General features: G+C 49.1%; 1 protein-coding gene across 1 annotated transcript in view; it reads left to right on the top strand.

The window, feature by feature from the left end:
* The window catches only part of LOC144597568 (1-phosphatidylinositol 4,5-bisphosphate phosphodiesterase beta-2-like), a 134,507-nt gene that overhangs the window by 47,488 nt on the left and 69,519 nt on the right, over nucleotides 1-17,500 (top strand). Inside the window, exons 14-15 of the mRNA XM_078407054.1 lie at nucleotides 1,252-1,408; nucleotides 13,504-13,598. Coding sequence (XP_078263180.1) covers nucleotides 1,252-1,408; nucleotides 13,504-13,598 — 252 coding nt within the window. The remainder of the gene's footprint in view (nucleotides 1-1,251; nucleotides 1,409-13,503; nucleotides 13,599-17,500) is intronic.

Here is a 17,500-nt window from a genome sequence, read left to right as displayed (position 1 = left end):
TGAAGTTGTGGAATTCTCTGCCACAGAGGCCACAGAAGGCCAATTCACTGGATGAATTTAAAAGAGAGTTAGATAGAGCTCTAGGGGCTAGCAGAATCAAGGGATAGCAGGTTTGTAGGTTAATTGGCTTGGTAAATGTAAAAATTGTCCCTAGTGGGTGTAGGATAGTGTTAGTGTGCGGGGATCGCTGGTCGGTGCGGACCGGGTGGGCCGAAAGGGCCTGTTTCCGCAATGTATCTCTGAACTCTGAACTCTGAACTCATATGAAGAGAAGGCAGGCACGGGTTACTGATTGTGGATGATTAGCCATGATCACAATGAATGGTGGTGCTGGCTCGAAGGGCCAAATGGCCTCCTCCTGCACCTATTTTCTACGTGTCTATGTTTCTATGTTAATACTTCCTCTCTTCTGTAGTGTGGTTGGGTACCAAGACATTAATGAACGAATAAGTTTATTGGCCAAGTATGCATAAACAAGGAATGTGCTTTGGTGCTCCGCTCACAAATGACAACATGAACATACAGTTAACAATCATCTTGGTTTGTGTAATGTGTAATGTAGGTTTACTAGGTTAATTCCCGGAATGGCGGGACTGTCGTATGTTGAAAGACTGGAGCGACTAGGCTTGTATACACTGGAATTTAGAAGGATGAGAGGGGATCTTATCGAAACATATAAGATTATTAAGGGGTTGGACACGTTAGAGGCAGGAAACATGTTCCCAATGTTGGGGGAGTCCAGAACCAGGGGCCACAGTTTAAGAATAAGGGGTAGGCCATTTAGAACGGAGATGAGGAAAAACCTTTTCAGTCAGAGAGTTGTGAATCTGTGGAATTCTCTGCCTCAGAAGGCAGTGGAGGCCAATTCTCTGAATGCATTCAAGAGAGAGCTAGATAGAGCTCTTAAGGATAGCGGAGTCAGGGGGTACGGGGAGAAGGCAGGAACGGGGTACTGATTGAGAATGATCAGCCATGATCAAATTGAATGGTGGTGCTGGCTCGAAGGCCCGAATAGCCTACTCCTACACCTATTGTCTATAAGCAGTTTAGACACAAAATGCTGGAGTAACTCAGCAGGTCGGGCAGCATCTCTGGGGAGAAGGATTGGGTGACGTTTCGGGTCGAGACCCTTCTTCACACCCGGCCCGAATATGACCAGCGTGCCAGGCTTGGACGAGTGGGGTAAGTGAGATGGAACACAATGTGATGTTAGATGTGCTTCTCAATGTGTTTTGCCCCTTCACCTGGCAGCTGAAAGCTGGATCGCCCGTCCCAAGCCCCCAGGAACTGCTGGGCAAAATCCTCATCAAGAACAAGAAGAACCAGGTTGCTGACAACAGAAGGCAGGAGATGAAGAGGAGGAGGAGCATGTCCGAGGAGGCAGCATCTGTGGAAACAACGCAGCCAGGTACAGCCTTCTCTCTTCCCACTGGCTGCACTGGTGCAAGTTACATGGGCTGGTACTCTGGAGTACCACATTCACGTGTTGTAGGAGTAGAATCATGTTGCAGTCGGATAAGACGTTGGTGAGGCCGCATTTAGAATATTGTGATCAGTTCTGGGCACCGTGTTATAGGAAAGATATTGTCAAACTTGAAAGTTTTTTTTTTTTTAGATTTAGAGATAGAGCGCGGAAACAGGCCCTTCGGCCCACCGGGTCCGCGCAGCCCAGCGATCCCCGCACATTAACACTATCCTACACCCACTAGGGACAATTTTTACATTTACCCAGCCAATTAACCTACATACCTGTATGTCTTTGGAGTGTGGGAGGAAACCGAAGATCTCAGAGAAAACCCACGCAGGTCACGGGGAGAACGTACAAACTCCGTACAGTACAGCACCCGTAGTCAGGATCGAACCTGAGTCTCCGGCGCTGCATTCGCTGTAAGGCGGCAACTCTACCGCTGCGCCACCGTGCCGCAGTTCAGGGAAGTTTTACGAGGATGTTGCCAGGACTGGAGAGTGTGAGCTATATAGGGAGAGGTTGAGTAGGCTGGGACTCTATTCCTTGGAGCGCAGGAGGATGAGGGGTGATCTTATAGAGAGGTGTATAAAATCATGAGAGTAATAGATCGGGTAGACGCACAGAGTCTCTTGCCCAGAGTAGGGGAATCGAGGACCAGGGGACATAGGTTCAAGGTGAAGGGGGAAAGATTGAATAGGAATCTGAGGGGTAACCTTTTCACACAGAGGGTGGTGGGTGTAGGGAACAGATGAGGAGGAGGAGAGGAGGCAGAATCTGGGGAAACAGAGGAGGTAGTTGAGGCAGGGACTATCCCAACATTGAAGAAGCAGACAGGTACATGGATAGGATAGGGGGGAGGATATGGACCAAGCGCAGACAGGTGGGACTAGTGTATCTGGGACATGTTGACTGGTGTGGGCAAGTTGGGTGGAAGGGCCTGTTTCCACGCTGTGTCACTCTGACTCTATGACTAATAAAACCAGGCCATTCGGCCCATCACATCTACTCCGCCATTCAATCATGGCCGATCTCTGCCTGATCCCATTTTCCAGCCTTCTCCCCATAACCCCTGACACCTGTTCTAATGGAGAATTTGTCTATCTCTGCCTTAAAAACATCCACAGAATTACCCAGCACAGCCCTCTGTGGCAATGAGTTCCACAGATTCACCATCCTCTGACTAAAGATGTTCCTCCTCACCTCCTTTACAGAAGTGCGCCCTTTAATTCTGGGGTTCTGACCTCTGGTCCCAGGCTGCCCCACCAGTATCGGAGGCTAAGGGTACAAGATGGTGGGGGGAAGGAATGAGGTGAACGCTCTCAGTCTTTCCACACAGTGAAAGCTGTGAGGCATATCAGCGTTACAGAGAATCTAACGTGTCCACTCACGGGTGTATCAGTGCTTCAGTGGGTCACCGTGAGGGGTGGAGACTGCAGCACATTGTCACAGTGAGAGGGACTTGGGGCGTACCAGTGTTACAGTGAAGGGAGCAGGGCATAGCAGTGTTTCAATGAGCGATGTGGGGAGAATCACTGTGTCACTGCAAGATGTGTGTGATCAGTGCGTATCAGTGCGTCACAGAACCATGCTGGCGGAGGGACTGATCAGTGTTATCAGTGTGTCAGTGTGGAGTATCACTGTGGGGAGTGTCACTGTGTCACGGTGTCACTGTAACAGTGTATCACAGAAAGTGGTGTCACAGTGAAGGATGTGGGGTGTATCAGTGTTACAGTGTGGGGTGTATCAGTGTTACAGTGTGGGGTGTGTCAGTGTTACAGTGTGGGGTGTATCAGTGTCACAGTGTGGGGTGTATCAGTGTTACAGTGTGGGGTGTATCAGTGTCACAGTGTGGGGTGTATCAGTGTGGGGTGTGTCAGTGTTACAGTGTGGGGTGTATCAGTGTGGGGTGTATCAGTGTTACAGTGTGGGGTGTCAGTGTTACAGTGTGGGGTGTATCAGTGTCACAGTGTGGGGTGTATCAGTGTGGGGTGTGTCAGTGTTACAGTGTGGGGTGTGTCAGTGTTACAGTGTGGGGTGTATCAGTGTTACAGTGTGGGGTGTATCAGTGTGGGGGTGTGTCAGTGTTACAGTGTGGGGTGTATCAGTGTTACAGTGTGGGGTGTATCAGTGTGGGGTGTGTCAGTGTTACAGTGTGGGGTGTATCAGTGTTACAGTGTGGGGTGTATCAGTGTGGGGTGTGTCAGTGTTACAGTGTGGGGTGTATCAGTGTTACAGTGTGGGGTGTATCAGTGTTACAGTGTGGGGTGTATCAGTGTTCCAGTGTGGGTGTATCAGTGTTACAGTGTGGGGTGTATCAGTGTTACAGTGTGGGGTGTATCAGTGTTACAGTGTGGGGTGTGTCAGTGTTACAGTGTGGGGTGTGTCAGTGTTACAGTGTGGGGTGTATCAGTGTTACAGTGTGGGGTGTATCAGTGTTACAGTGTGGGGTGTATCAGTGTGGGGTGTGTCAGTGTTACAGTGTGGGGTGTATCAGTGTTACAGTGTGGGGTGTATCAGTGTTACAGTGTGGGGTGTATCAGTGTTACAGTGTGGGGTGTGTCAGTGTTACAGTGTGGGGTGTGTCAGTGTTACAGTGTGGGGTGTATCAGTGTTACAGTGTGGGGTGTATCAGTGTGGGGTGTATCAGTGTGGGGTGTATCAGTGTTACAGTGTGGGGTGTATCAGTGTTACAGTGTGGGGTGTATCAGTGTTACAGTGTGGGGTGTATCAGTGTGGGGTGTATCAGTGTTACAGTGTGGGGTGTATCAGTGTGGGGTGTATCAGTGTTACAGTGTGGGGTGTATCAGTGTTACAGTGTGGGGTGTATCAGTGTGAGGTGTATCAGTGTTACAGTGTGGGGTGTATCAGTGTTCCAGTGTGGGGTGTATCAGTGTTACAGTGTGGGGTGTGGGGTGTTACAGTGTGGGGTGTATCAGTGTTACAGTGTGGGGTGTATCAGTGTTACAGTGTGGGGTGTATCAGTGTGGGGTGTATCAGTGTTACAGTGTGGGGTGTATCAGTGTTACAGTGTGGGGTGTATCAGTGTTACAGTGTGGGGTGTATCAGTGTTACAGTGTGGGGTGTATCAGTGTGGGGTGTATCAGTGTTACAGTGTGGGGTGTATCAGTGTGGGGTGTATCAGTGTTACAGTGTGGGGTGTATCAGTGTGGGGTGTATCAGTGTTACAGTGTGGGGTGTATCAGTGTTACAGTGTGGGGTGTATCAGTGTGAGGTGTATCAGTGTTACAGTGTGGGGTGTATCAGTGTTCCAGTGTGGGGTGTATCAGTGTTACAGTGTGGGGTGTGGGGTGTTACAGTGTGGGGTGTATCAGTGTTACAGTGTGAGGTGTATCAGTGTTACAGTGTGGGGTGTATCAGTGTTACAGTGTGGGTGTATCAGTGTCACAGTGTCGGGTGTATCAGTGTCACAGTGTGGGGTGTATCAGTGTGGGGTGTATCAGTGTTACAGTGTGGGGTGTATCAGTGTGTTACAGTGTGGGGTGTATCAGTGTCACAGTGAAGGGTGTGGTGTGTTACAGTGTGGGGTGTGTCAGTGTTACAGTGTGGGGTGTATCAGTGTTACAATGTGGGGTGTATCAGTGTTACAGTGTGGGGTGTATCAGTGTCACAGTGAAGGGTGTGGTGTGTTACAGTGTGGGGTGTATCAGTGTCACAGTGAAGGGTGTGGTGTGTTACAGTGTGGGGTGTATCAGTGTGGGGTGTGTCAGTGTTACAGTGTGGGGTGTATCAGTGTTACAGTGTGGGGTGTATCAGTGTCACAGTGAAGGGTGTGGTGTGTTACAGTGTGGGGTGTATCAGTGTGGGGTGTGTCAGTGTTACAGTGTGGGGTGTATCAGTGTTACAGTGTGGGGTGTGTCAGTGTTACAGTGTGGGGTGTATCAGTGTTACAGTGTGGGGTGTGTCAGTGTTACAGTGTGGGGTGTATCAGTGTTACAGTGTGGGGTGTATCAGTGTTACAGTGTGGGGTGTATCAGTGTGGGGTGTGTCAGTGTTACAGTGTGGGGTGTATCAGTGTTACAGTGTGGGGTGTATCAGTGTGGGGTGTGTCAGTGTTACAGTGTGGGGTGTATCAGTGTTACAGTGTGGGGTGTATCAGTGTTACAGTGTGGGGTGTGTCAGTGTTACAGTGTGGGGTGTATCAGTGTTACAGTGTGGGGTGTATCAGTGTTACAGTGTGTGGTGTTACAGTGTGGGGTGTGTCAGTGTTACAGTGTCGGGTGTATCAGTGTTACAGTGTGGGGTGTGTCAGTGTTACAGTGTGGGGTGTGTCAGTGTTACAGTGTGGGGTGTGTCAGTGTTACAGTGTGGGGTGTATCAGTGTTACAGTGTGGGGTGTATCAGTGTTACAGTGTGTGGTGTTACAGTGTGGGGTGTGTCAGTGTTACAGTGTGGGGTGTATCAGTGTTACAGTGTGGGGTGTATCAGTGTTACAGTGTGTGGTGTTACAGTGTGGGGTGTGTCAGTGTTACGGTGTGGGGTGTATCAGTGTTACAGTGTGGGGTGTGTCAGTGTTACAGTGTGGGGTGTATCAGTGTTACAGTGTGGGGTGTATCAGTGTTACAGTGTGGGGTGTATCAGTGTGGGGTGTGTCAGTGTTACAGTGTGGGGTGTATCAGTGTTACAGTGTGGGGTGTATCAGTGTGGGGTGTGTCAGTGTTACGGTGTGGGGTGTATCAGTGTTACAGTGTGGGGTGTATCAGTGTTACAGTGTGGGGTGTGTCAGTGTTACAGTGTGGGGTGTATCAGTGTTACAGTGTGGGGTGTATCAGTGTTACAGTGTGTGGTGTTACAGTGTGGGGTGTGTCAGTGTTACAGTGTCGGGTGTATCAGTGTTACAGTGTGGGGTGTGTCAGTGTTACAGTGTGGGGTGTATCAGTGTTACAGTGTGGGGTGTATCAGTGTTACAGTGTGGGGTGTATCAGTGTTACAGTGTGTGGTGTTACAGTGTGGGGTGTATCAGTGTTACAGTCTGTGGTGTTACAGTGTGGGGTGTGTCAGTGTTACGGTGTGGGGTGTGTCAGTGTTACGGTGTGGGGTGTGTCAGTGTTACGGTGTGGGGTGTATCAGTGTTACAGTGTGGGGTGTATCAGTGTCACAGTGTGGGGTGTATCAGTGTGGGGTGTATCAGTGTGTTACAGTGTGGGGTGTATCAGTGTCACAGTGAAGGGTGTGGTGTGTTACAGTGTGGGGTGTGTCAGTGTTACAGTGTGGGGTGTATCAGTGTTACAATGTGGGGTGTATCAGTGTTACAGTGTGGGGTGTATCAGTGTCACAGTGAAGGGTGTGGTGTGTTACAGTGTGGGGTGTATCAGTGTGGGGTGTGTCAGTGTTACAGTGTGGGGTGTATCAGTGTTACAGTGTGGGGTGTATCAGTGTCACAGTGAAGGGTGTGGTGTGTTACAGTGTGGGGTGTATCAGTGTGGGGTGTATCAGTGTTACAGTGTGGGGTGTATCAGTGTTACAGTGTGGGGTGTATCAGTGTCACAGTGAAGGGTGTGGTGTGTTACAGTGTGGGGTGTATCAGTGTGGGTGTGTCAGTGTTACAGTGTGGGGTGTGTCAGTGTTACAGTGTCGGGTGTATCAGTGTTACAGTGTGGGGTGTGTCAGTGTTACAGTGTGGGGTGTGTCAGTGTTACAGTGTGGGGTGTGTCAGTGTTACAGTGTGGGGTGTGTCAGTGTTACAGTGTGGGGTGTGTCAGTGTTACAGTGTGGGGTGTGTCAGTGTTACAGTGTGGGGTGTGTCAGTGTTACAGTGTGGGGTGTGTCAGTGTTACAGTGTGGGGTGTGTCAGTGTTACAGTGTGGGGTGTGTCAGTGTTACAGTGTGGGGTGTATCAGTGTTACAGTGTGGGGTGTATCAGTGTCACAGTGAAGGGTGTGGTGTGTTACAGTGTGGGGTGTATCAGTGTGGGGTGTGTCAGTGTTACAGTGTGGGGTGTATCAGTGTTACAGTGTGGGGTGTGTCAGTGTTACAGTGTGGGGTGTATCAGTGTTACAGTGTGGGGTGTGTCAGTGTTACAGTGTGGGGTGTATCAGTGTTACAGTGTGGGGTGTATCAGTGTTACAGTGTGGGGTGTATCAGTGTGGGGTGTGTCAGTGTTACAGTGTGGGGTGTATCAGTGTTACAGTGTGGGGTGTATCAGTGTGGGGTGTGTCAGTGTTACAGTGTGGGGTGTATCAGTGTTACAGTGTGGGGTGTATCAGTGTTACAGTGTGGGGTGTGTCAGTGTTACAGTGTGGGGTGTATCAGTGTTACAGTGTGGGGTGTATCAGTGTTACAGTGTGTGGTGTTACAGTGTGGGGTGTGTCAGTGTTACAGTGTCGGGTGTATCAGTGTTACAGTGTGGGGTGTGTCAGTGTTACAGTGTGGGGTGTGTCAGTGTTACAGTGTGGGGTGTGTCAGTGTTACAGTGTGGGGTGTATCAGTGTTACAGTGTGGGGTGTATCAGTGTTACAGTGTGTGGTGTTACAGTGTGGGGTGTGTCAGTGTTACAGTGTGGGGTGTATCAGTGTTACAGTGTGGGGTGTATCAGTGTTACAGTGTGTGGTGTTACAGTGTGGGGTGTGTCAGTGTTACGGTGTGGGGTGTATCAGTGTTACAGTGTGGGGTGTGTCAGTGTTACAGTGTGGGGTGTATCAGTGTTACAGTGTGGGGTGTATCAGTGTTACAGTGTGGGGTGTATCAGTGTGGGGTGTGTCAGTGTTACAGTGTGGGGTGTATCAGTGTTACAGTGTGGGGTGTATCAGTGTGGGGTGTGTCAGTGTTACAGTGTGGGGTGTATCAGTGTTACAGTGTGGGGTGTATCAGTGTTACAGTGTGGGGTGTGTCAGTGTTACAGTGTGGGGTGTATCAGTGTTACAGTGTGGGGTGTATCAGTGTTACAGTGTGTGGTGTTACAGTGTGGGGTGTGTCAGTGTTACAGTGTCGGGTGTATCAGTGTTACAGTGTGGGGTGTGTCAGTGTTACAGTGTGGGGTGTATCAGTGTTACAGTGTGGGGTGTATCAGTGTTACAGTGTGGGGTGTATCAGTGTTACAGTGTGTGGTGTTACAGTGTGGGGTGTATCAGTGTTACAGTCTGTGGTGTTACAGTGTGGGGTGTGTCAGTGTTACGGTGTGGGGTGTGTCAGTGTTACAGTGTGGGGTGTATCAGTGTTACAGTGTGGGGTGTATCAGTGTGGGGTGTGTCAGTGTTACAGTGTGGGGTGTATCAGTGTTACAGTGTGGGGTGTATCAGTGTTACAGTGTGGGGTGTGTCAGTGTTACAGTGTGGGGTGTATCAGTGTTACAGTGTGGGGTGTATCAGTGTTACAGTGTGTGGTGTTACAGTGTGGGGTGTGTCAGTGTTACAGTGTCGGGTGTATCAGTGTTACAGTGTGGGGTGTGTCAGTGTTACAGTGTGGGGTGTATCAGTGTTACAGTGTGGGGTGTATCAGTGTTACAGTGTGGGGTGTATCAGTGTTACAGTGTGTGGTGTTACAGTGTGGGGTGTATCAGTGTTACAGTCTGTGGTGTTACAGTGTGGGGTGTGTCAGTGTTACGGTGTGGGGTGTGTCAGTGTTACGGTGTGGGGTGTGTCAGTGTTACGGTGTGGGGTGTATCAGTGTTACAGTTTGGGGTGTATCAGTGTCACAGTGTGGGGTGTATCAGTGTGGGGTGTATCAGTGTGTTACAGTGTGGGGTGTATCAGTGTCACAGTGAAGGGTGTGGTGTGTTACAGTGTGGGGTGTGTCAGTGTTACAGTGTGGGGTGTATCAGTGTTACAATGTGGGGTGTATCAGTGTTACAGTGTGGGGTGTATCAGTGTCACAGTGAAGGGTGTGGTGTGTTACAGTGTGGGGTGTATCAGTGTGGGGTGTGTCAGTGTTACAGTGTGGGGTGTATCAGTGTTACAGTGTGGGGTGTATCAGTGTCACAGTGAAGGGTGTGGTGTGTTACAGTGTGGGGTGTATCAGTGTGGGGTGTATCAGTGTGGGGTGTATCAGTGTTACAGTGTGGGGTGTATCAGTGTTACAGTGTGGGGTGTATCAGTGTCACAGTGTGGGGTGTATCAGTGTGGGGTGTATCAGTGTCACAGTGTGGGGTGTATCAGTGTGGGGTGTATCAGTGTTACAGTGTGGGGTGTATCAGTGTGTTACAGTGTGTTACAGTGTGGGGTGTATCAGTGTCACAGTGAAGGGTGTGGTGTGTTACAGTGTGGGGTGTGTCAGTGTTACAGTGTGGGGTGTATCAGTGTTACAATGTGGGGTGTATCAGTGTTACAGTGTGGGGTGTATCAGTGTCACAGTGAAGGGTGTGGTGTGTTACAGTGTGGGGTGTATCAGTGTGGGGTGTGTCAGTGTTACAGTGTGGGGTGTATCAGTGTTACAGTGTGGGGTGTATCAGTGTCACAGTGAAGGGTGTGGTGTGTTACAGTGTGGGGTGTATCAGTGTGGGTGTGTCAGTGTTACAGTGTGGGGTGTATCAGTGTTACAGTGTGGGGTGTATCAGTGTTACAGTGTGGGGTGTGTCAGTGTTTCAGTGTGGGGTGTATCAGTGTTACAGTGTGGGGTGTGTCAGTGTTACAGTGTGGGGTGTATCAGTGTTACAGTGTGGGGTGTATCAGTGTTACAGTGTGGGGTGTATCAGTGTGGGGTGTGTCAGTGTTACAGTGTGGGGTGTATCAGTGTTACAGTGTGGGGTGTATCAGTGTGGGGTGTGTCAGTGTTACAGTGTGGGGTGTATCAGTGTTACAGTGTGGGGTGTATCAGTGTGGGGTGTGTCAGTGTTACAGTGTGGGGTGTATCAGTGTTACAGTGTGGGGTGTATCAGTGTTACAGTGTGTGGTGTTACAGTGTGGGGTGTGTCAGTGTTACAGTGTCGGGTGTATCAGTGTTACAGTGTGGGGTGTGTCAGTGTTACAGTGTGGGGTGTGTCAGTGTTACAGTGTGGGGTGTGTCAGTGTTACAGTGTGGGGTGTGTCAGTGTTACAGTGTGGGGTGTGTCCGTGTTACAGTGTGGGGTGTGTCAGTGTTACAGTGTGGGGTGTGTCAGTGTTACAGTGTGGGGTGTGTCAGTGTTACAGTGTGGGGTGTGTCAGTGTTACAGTGTGGGGTGTATCAGTGTTACAGTGTGGGGTGTGTCAGTGTTACAGTCAGTGATATTGGGAGATCGGTCCCTCTGCCACCAGTGTTCTCCCACTAGTTTCACTGTCCTCCTGATTAAATTTAACTGATTGTGAGCCTCGTTGCCAGCTTCCCCTCGTCTGACAACAAACTATTCTTCATGTCCCTTGATCACCGTCTCCTTGGCGTGCAGTATACATCGCTGTGTCACTCTGAGGTGTGCATGATATATCAGTGTGTGTGGTAGTGGCACGTGTGGACTGTGTGAGGGTTTTAAGCTGCAGCCCTGGTACCTGGCAAGCCATGCACTCTCGATGACTCACACTGGCTGCAGAAGAGAACAATATCCAGCAGACCGCCTGTGATCCGTTTGAGGAAGGACGTCCTTACAATCGAGGCAGTGCAGCATAGGTTCACCAGCTTAATCCCCGGGATGGCGGGACTGTCATATGAGGAAACATTGGAAGGACTGGGCTTGTATTCACTGGAATTTAGAAGGTCGAGGGGGGATCTTATAGAAACATATATACAATTATAAAAGGACTGGACAAGCTAGATGCAGGAAAAATGTTCCCAATGTTGGGCGAGTCCAGAACCAGGGGCCACACAGTCTTAGAATAAAGGGGAGGCCATTTAAAACTGAGGTGAGAAAAAACGTTTTCATCCGCTGGGCCTGTCGCTGGTCAGTGGGGACTCGGTGGGCCGAAGGGCCTGTTTCCGTTCTGTATCTCTAAACTACTCCCAGTGTGGTTTCTCCAATGACTTGTACAGGGCAATATGATGTATAATCTTTGTGCTCGGTACCCTTACCAGTGAAGGCAGGTGTGCCAAACGCTTTCTTCAGCAAACTGTCCGCCTGACTCACCAACTTTAGGGAACTCCAGGGCTCTAGTTTAGTTTAGTTTAGTTTAGAAATACAGCGCAGAAACAGGCCCTTCGGCCCACTGAGTCCGCACTGACCAGCGATCCCCACACATTAACACTACCCTGCACACACTAGGGACAATTTTACATTTATACCAAGCCAATTAACCTACATACCTACACATCTTTGGAGTGTGGCAGGAAACCTGAAGATCTCGGAGAAAACCCACGCAGGTCACGGGTAGAATGTGCAAACTCTGTACAGACGGCGCCCGTAGTCGGGATGGAACCCGGGTCTCCTGCGCTGTAAGGCAGCAACTCTACCGCTGCACCACCCAACTGCCCTGCTCTACCATTTACTGTCTCAGTCCTGCCCTGGTTTGACATGGCAGAGTTACATTCCATTTAACATTCCTTGGTCCACCTTCCCAAATGTTCTAAATTCTGTTGTAAACTTGAATATCCTTCCTCACAGTTCACTGTTCAAATTTATGATCAATGTCAACCACATTGCCAGGCAAGTTGTTAATTTATTCACAAAATGCTGGAGTAACTCAGCAGGTCAGGCAGCATCTCGGGAGAGAAGGAATGGGCGACGTTTCGGGTCGAGACGTTCTCTCCTGAGATGCTGCCTGACCTGCTGAGTTACTCCAGCATTTTGTGAATAAATCGATTTGTACCAGCATCTGCAGCTATTTTCTTATAATGCAAGTCGTTAATGTACATCACAAACAGCACCGACCATTGCAGCAATCCACTGGTCTCAGTCCTCTAAGCCGAAGACAACCTTCCACAACTACATTTTGATACCTTCCTCCAAGCCAATTCTGAATCCATTTGTCTAGCACCCCTTGGATTTCATGCAATGTAACTTTCCAGATCTGCTCACCTTGTCAAAAGCCTTGTTAATGCTCATCAAGACAATGTCTACTCACTCCCCTGTCCTTTGGATCAGTCTTCTTGATCACCTCCTTCAAAAGCTCTCACATTTCTCACTGTGAACGCTAATACACCAACACCCCACACTGTAACACACAGATATACCTCACGCCCCACACTGTAACACACAGATATACCTCACGCTCCACACTGTAACACACAGATACATCCCTCACTGTAACACTGACACCCCACACTGTAACACTGATACACCCCACACTGTAACACTGATACACCCCACACTGTAACACTGATACACCCCTCACTGTAACACTGATACACCCCACACTGTAACACTGATACACCCCACACTGTAACACTGATACACCCCTCACTGTAACACTGATACACCCCACACTGTAACACTGATACACCCCTCACTGTAACACTGATACACCCCACACTGATACACCCCACACTGTAACACACTGATACACCCCACACTGATACACCCCACACTGTAACACCCCACACTGATACACCCCACACTGATACACCCCACACTGATACACCCCACACTGATACACCCCACACTGATACACCCCACACTGATACACCCCACACTGATACACCCCACACTGATACACCCCACACTGATACACCCCACACTGATACACCCCACACTGATACACTGACACACCCCACACTGTAACACTGATACACCCCACACTGTAACACTGATACACCCCACACTGTAACTCTGACACACCCCACACTGTAACACTGATACACCCACACTGTAACACTGATACACCCCACACTGTAACACTGATACACCCCACACTGTAACACTGATACACCCCACACTGATACACCCCACACTGATACACCCCACACTGTAACACTGATACACCCCACACTGTAACACACTGATACACCCCACACTGATACACCCCACACTGATACACCCCACACTGATACACCCCACACTGATACACCCCACACTGTAATACACTGATACACCCCACACTGATACACCCCACACTGTAATACACTGATACACCCCACACTGAAACAGCCCACACTGTAACACTGATACACCCCACACTTCTCTCACTGTAACTGTATATTATGTAGCTGGTGATAGTTTTGTCCTTGGACGATTCCAGGTGAAACTGAGGAAGAGCAGTGTGACAATGAGGAGGAGCAGGAGGCCATTGATCAGGAAGATGAGGAAGAACATAAGAAGAATGCATCTGATGAGGTACGAGAGCTGAACCCTCACAGTGTGGGCCAAGCCGTGCCATTCTCTCGAAGCTGCTGGTGAACCTTGGCCTGGTAACATTCTCAGTACCGTGAGATCAGCCCGTCTCTGGGGCCAACTCGGCTGTAACTCTGAAGGCCATCGGGCTCTTGCAAATCACAAATGTTTCAGCGTGTGTTTCTTTGGGAGCAGGTAGTTGCCGTATCCTGGATAGGACATGCCCCTGATCACCACTATTCCATTGCAACTCCCTCCCTCCGTCTGCAGCAGCCTGTGTGGCCTCCTCACTCACGGGCCACTGTAACCGTGCAGGCAATCCCGCTATAATGCCACTCCTGCTTTCCGAAGAATATAGGAGCAAAGAGGTCCTTCTGCAGTTGTACAGGGCCCTATTGAGACCGCACCTGGAGTACTGTGTGCGGTTCTGGTCTCCAAATTTGAGGAAGGCTATTCTTGCTATTGAGGGCGTGCAGCGTAGGTTTACTAGGTTAATTCCCGGAATGGCGGGACTGTTGTACGTTGAAAGACTGGAAGGACTAGGCTTGTATACACTGGAATTTAGAAGGATGAGAAGGGATCTTATCTAAAAATATGTAAGATTATTAAGGGGTTGGACACGTTAGAGGCAGGAAACATGTTCCCAATGTTGGGGGAGTCCAGAACCAGGGGCCACAGTTTAAGAATAAGGGGTAGGCCATTTGGAACGGAGATGAGGAAAAACCTTTTTAGTCAGAGTTGTAAATCTGTGGAATTCTCTGCCTCAGAGGGCAGTGGAGGCCAATTCTCTGAATGCATTCAAGATAGAGCTAGATAGAGCTCTTAAGGACAGAGGAGTCAGGGGGTATGAGGAGAAGGCAGGAATGGGGTACTGATTATAGACAATAGACAATAGGAGCAGGAGGAGGCCATTCGGCCCTTCGAGCCAGCACCACCATTCAATGTGATCATGGCTGATCATTCTCAATCATTGAGAATGATCAGCCATGATCACATTGAATGGCGGTGCTGGCTCGAAGGGCCGAATGGCCTACTCCTGCACCTATTGTTTATTGAAACCTCGCATTATAGAAAGCCGCATTTTAGCACTGGTGTCGATGGGGGAAATAGCGGGTTCTGGGTCAAGAGAGCGTCAGACTTGCCGTGACAGTTTGTTTCCAGCAGGATCTTCAAAAATAAATTTCTTTTTAATGGCTACAAGTTTATTTTTGTCACTGGAAGCTAAAAGACTCAAGGGACTGTAGGCTGCATTGTGTAAGAGAGTTTCGGTGCACAACTCTCAATAGAAGTGATTGCTTATCAATTTCGACGGCCTCCCTTGTGAAGTGACAATGGCAGCTTATTGTCACATGTACCAAACTATGGAGACATTCCTTTCTTGCATTCACTTCAGTGGAAGTCTCACTGTACATGGGCACAATCGTACTTAGCATAGATCACAGAACAGTACAGCACAAGAACATGTGGCCCTATGGCCCACAATTTCCATTCCCTGCACATCCACCACCAAGGGTGGCGCAGCGGTAGAGTTGCTGCCTTACAGCGCCGGAGACCCGGGTTCGATCCCGACTACGGGTGCTGTCTGTACAGAGTTTGCACGTTCTCCCCGTGACCTGCGTGCGTTTTCTCCGAGATCTTCTGTTTCCTCCCACACTCCAAAGACGCGGAGGTTTTTAGGTTAATTGGCTTGGTATAAATGTAAATTGTCGCTAATGTGTGTAGGATAGCGCTAATGTGCGGGGATCGCTGGTCGGTGCGGACTCGGTGGGCCGAAGGGCCTGTTTTCGTGCTGAATCTCTAAACTAAACTACACACCACCTCCAGAAGTGCGTTCCTGGCACTCACCACCCTCTGTGTAAAAAAATATCCCCCGCACGTCTCCTTTAAACTTTGCCCCTCTCACCTTCAAGCTGTGCCCTCTAGCATTTGATTTTTGTGCAGTTTGGGAAAATGATTCTGAATGTCCACCATCTCTATTCCTCTCATAATTTAACGGACATCTATCAGATCTCCTTGCAAATGTTGGCGTTCCGGAGAAAATTTTAGATTTAGAGATACAGCGCAGAAACAGGCCCTTCGGCCCACCGGGTCCGCGCCGCCCAGCGATCCCCGCACACTAACACTATCCTACACCCACTAGGGACCATTTTTACATTTGCCCAGCCAATTAACCTACATACCTGCACATCTTTGGAGTGTGGGAGGAAACCGAAGATCTCGGAGAAAACCCACGCAGGTCACGGGGAGAACGTACAAACTCCGTACAGACGGCGCCCGTAGTCAGGATCGAACCTGAGTCTCCGGCGCTGCATTCGCTGTAAGGCAGCAACTCTACCGCTGCGCCACCGTGCCGCAAAATAATCCAAGTCGGTCCAACCTCTTCCTGTAGCTCGTACCCGAAGGGTCTCGACCCGAAACGTCACCCATTGCTTCTCTCCTGAGATGCTGCCTGACCTGCTGAGTTACTCCAGCATTTTGTGAAATAAATACCCCCCAATCCAGGCATCATTCTGGTAGACCTGCTCTGCACTCTTTCCAAAGTCTCCACATCCTCCCTGTAATGGGGTGACCACAACTGCACACAACACTCCAAACATTGGCCGACACAAGGTGCTATAAAGCTGAATCATCACTTCCTGCTTCTGATACTCAATGCCCTGACCCATGAAAGCAAGCATAGCCATCGTTGGCCGAAAGGCCTAGTCCTGTGCTGCACTGTTCTAGGTAATGAATGAATGAATGAATTAATTAATAAGTTTATTGGCCAGTTGTGTAGGAAAATAACTACAGATGCTGGGTACAAATCAAAGGTATCACAAAATGCTGGTGTAGCTCAGCGGGACAGGCAGCATCTCTGGAGAGAGGGAATGGGTGACATTTCGGGTCGAGACCCTTCTTCAGAACCTTCCAGTCTTTCTTTGTCCCGCCCCCTTGACATCAGTCTGAAGAAGGGTCTCGACCCGAAACGTCACCCATTCCTTCTCTCCAGAGATGCTGCCTGACCTGCTGAGTTACTCCAGCATTTTGTGTGATATCTTCAAGTTTATTGGCCAAGTATGTGCACGTACAAGGAATGTGCCTTGGTGCTCCCGCTCACAAATGACAACACAAACATACAGTTAACAATTAGGAATAAAGCATAAGCACGTCAAAACAATAAGGATACAACATTACGGTCTAAACAATGTGGGTGAAAATAAACCAGAACAAAAAATCTTTGCCTTTATTGTAAAAAGGGGAATGGAATTGATCAATGATCAATGGTACTGATCATTGAAGACTGATCATCAGTCTGAAGAAGGGTCTCGACCCGAAACGTCACCCATTCCTTCTCTCCTGAGATACTGCCTGACCCGCTGAGTTACTCCAGCATTTTGTGAATAAATCGCACTTTATTGTCATGTGTACCTATGCATGGTGACATTTTTTTTTGGATACAGTTCAATGATAATCTTACCAATACATTGGACACAATCATACTACGCTGGAATTTAGAAGATTGAGGGGGGTTCTTATAGAAACTTACAAAATTCTTAAGGGATTGGACAGGCTAGATGCAGGAAGATTGTTCCCGATGTTGGGGAAGTCCAGAACAAGGGGTCACAGTTTAAGGATAAGGGGGAAGTCTTTTAGGACCGAGATGAGAAAGTTTTTTTTCACACAGAGAGTGATGAATCTGTGGAATTCTCTGCCACAGAAGGTAGTTGAGGCCAGTTCATTGGCTATATTTAAGAGGGAGTTAGATGTGGCCCTTGTGGCTAAAGGGATCAGGGGGTATGGAGAGAAGGCAGGTACAGGATACTGAGCTGGATGATCAGCCATGATCACATTGAATGGCGGTGCAGGCTCAAAGGGCCGAATGGCCTACTCCTGCACCTATTTTATATGTTTCTATGTTTCTAAGT

Source organism: Rhinoraja longicauda, chromosome 10 (assembly GCF_053455715.1).
Source record: "Rhinoraja longicauda isolate Sanriku21f chromosome 10, sRhiLon1.1, whole genome shotgun sequence".
Classification (NCBI taxonomy): Eukaryota; Metazoa; Chordata; class Chondrichthyes; order Rajiformes; family Arhynchobatidae; genus Rhinoraja; species Rhinoraja longicauda.
The sequence above is the reverse complement of the archived record's forward strand: the minus strand, read 5'-3'. Positions and strand labels throughout refer to the sequence as shown.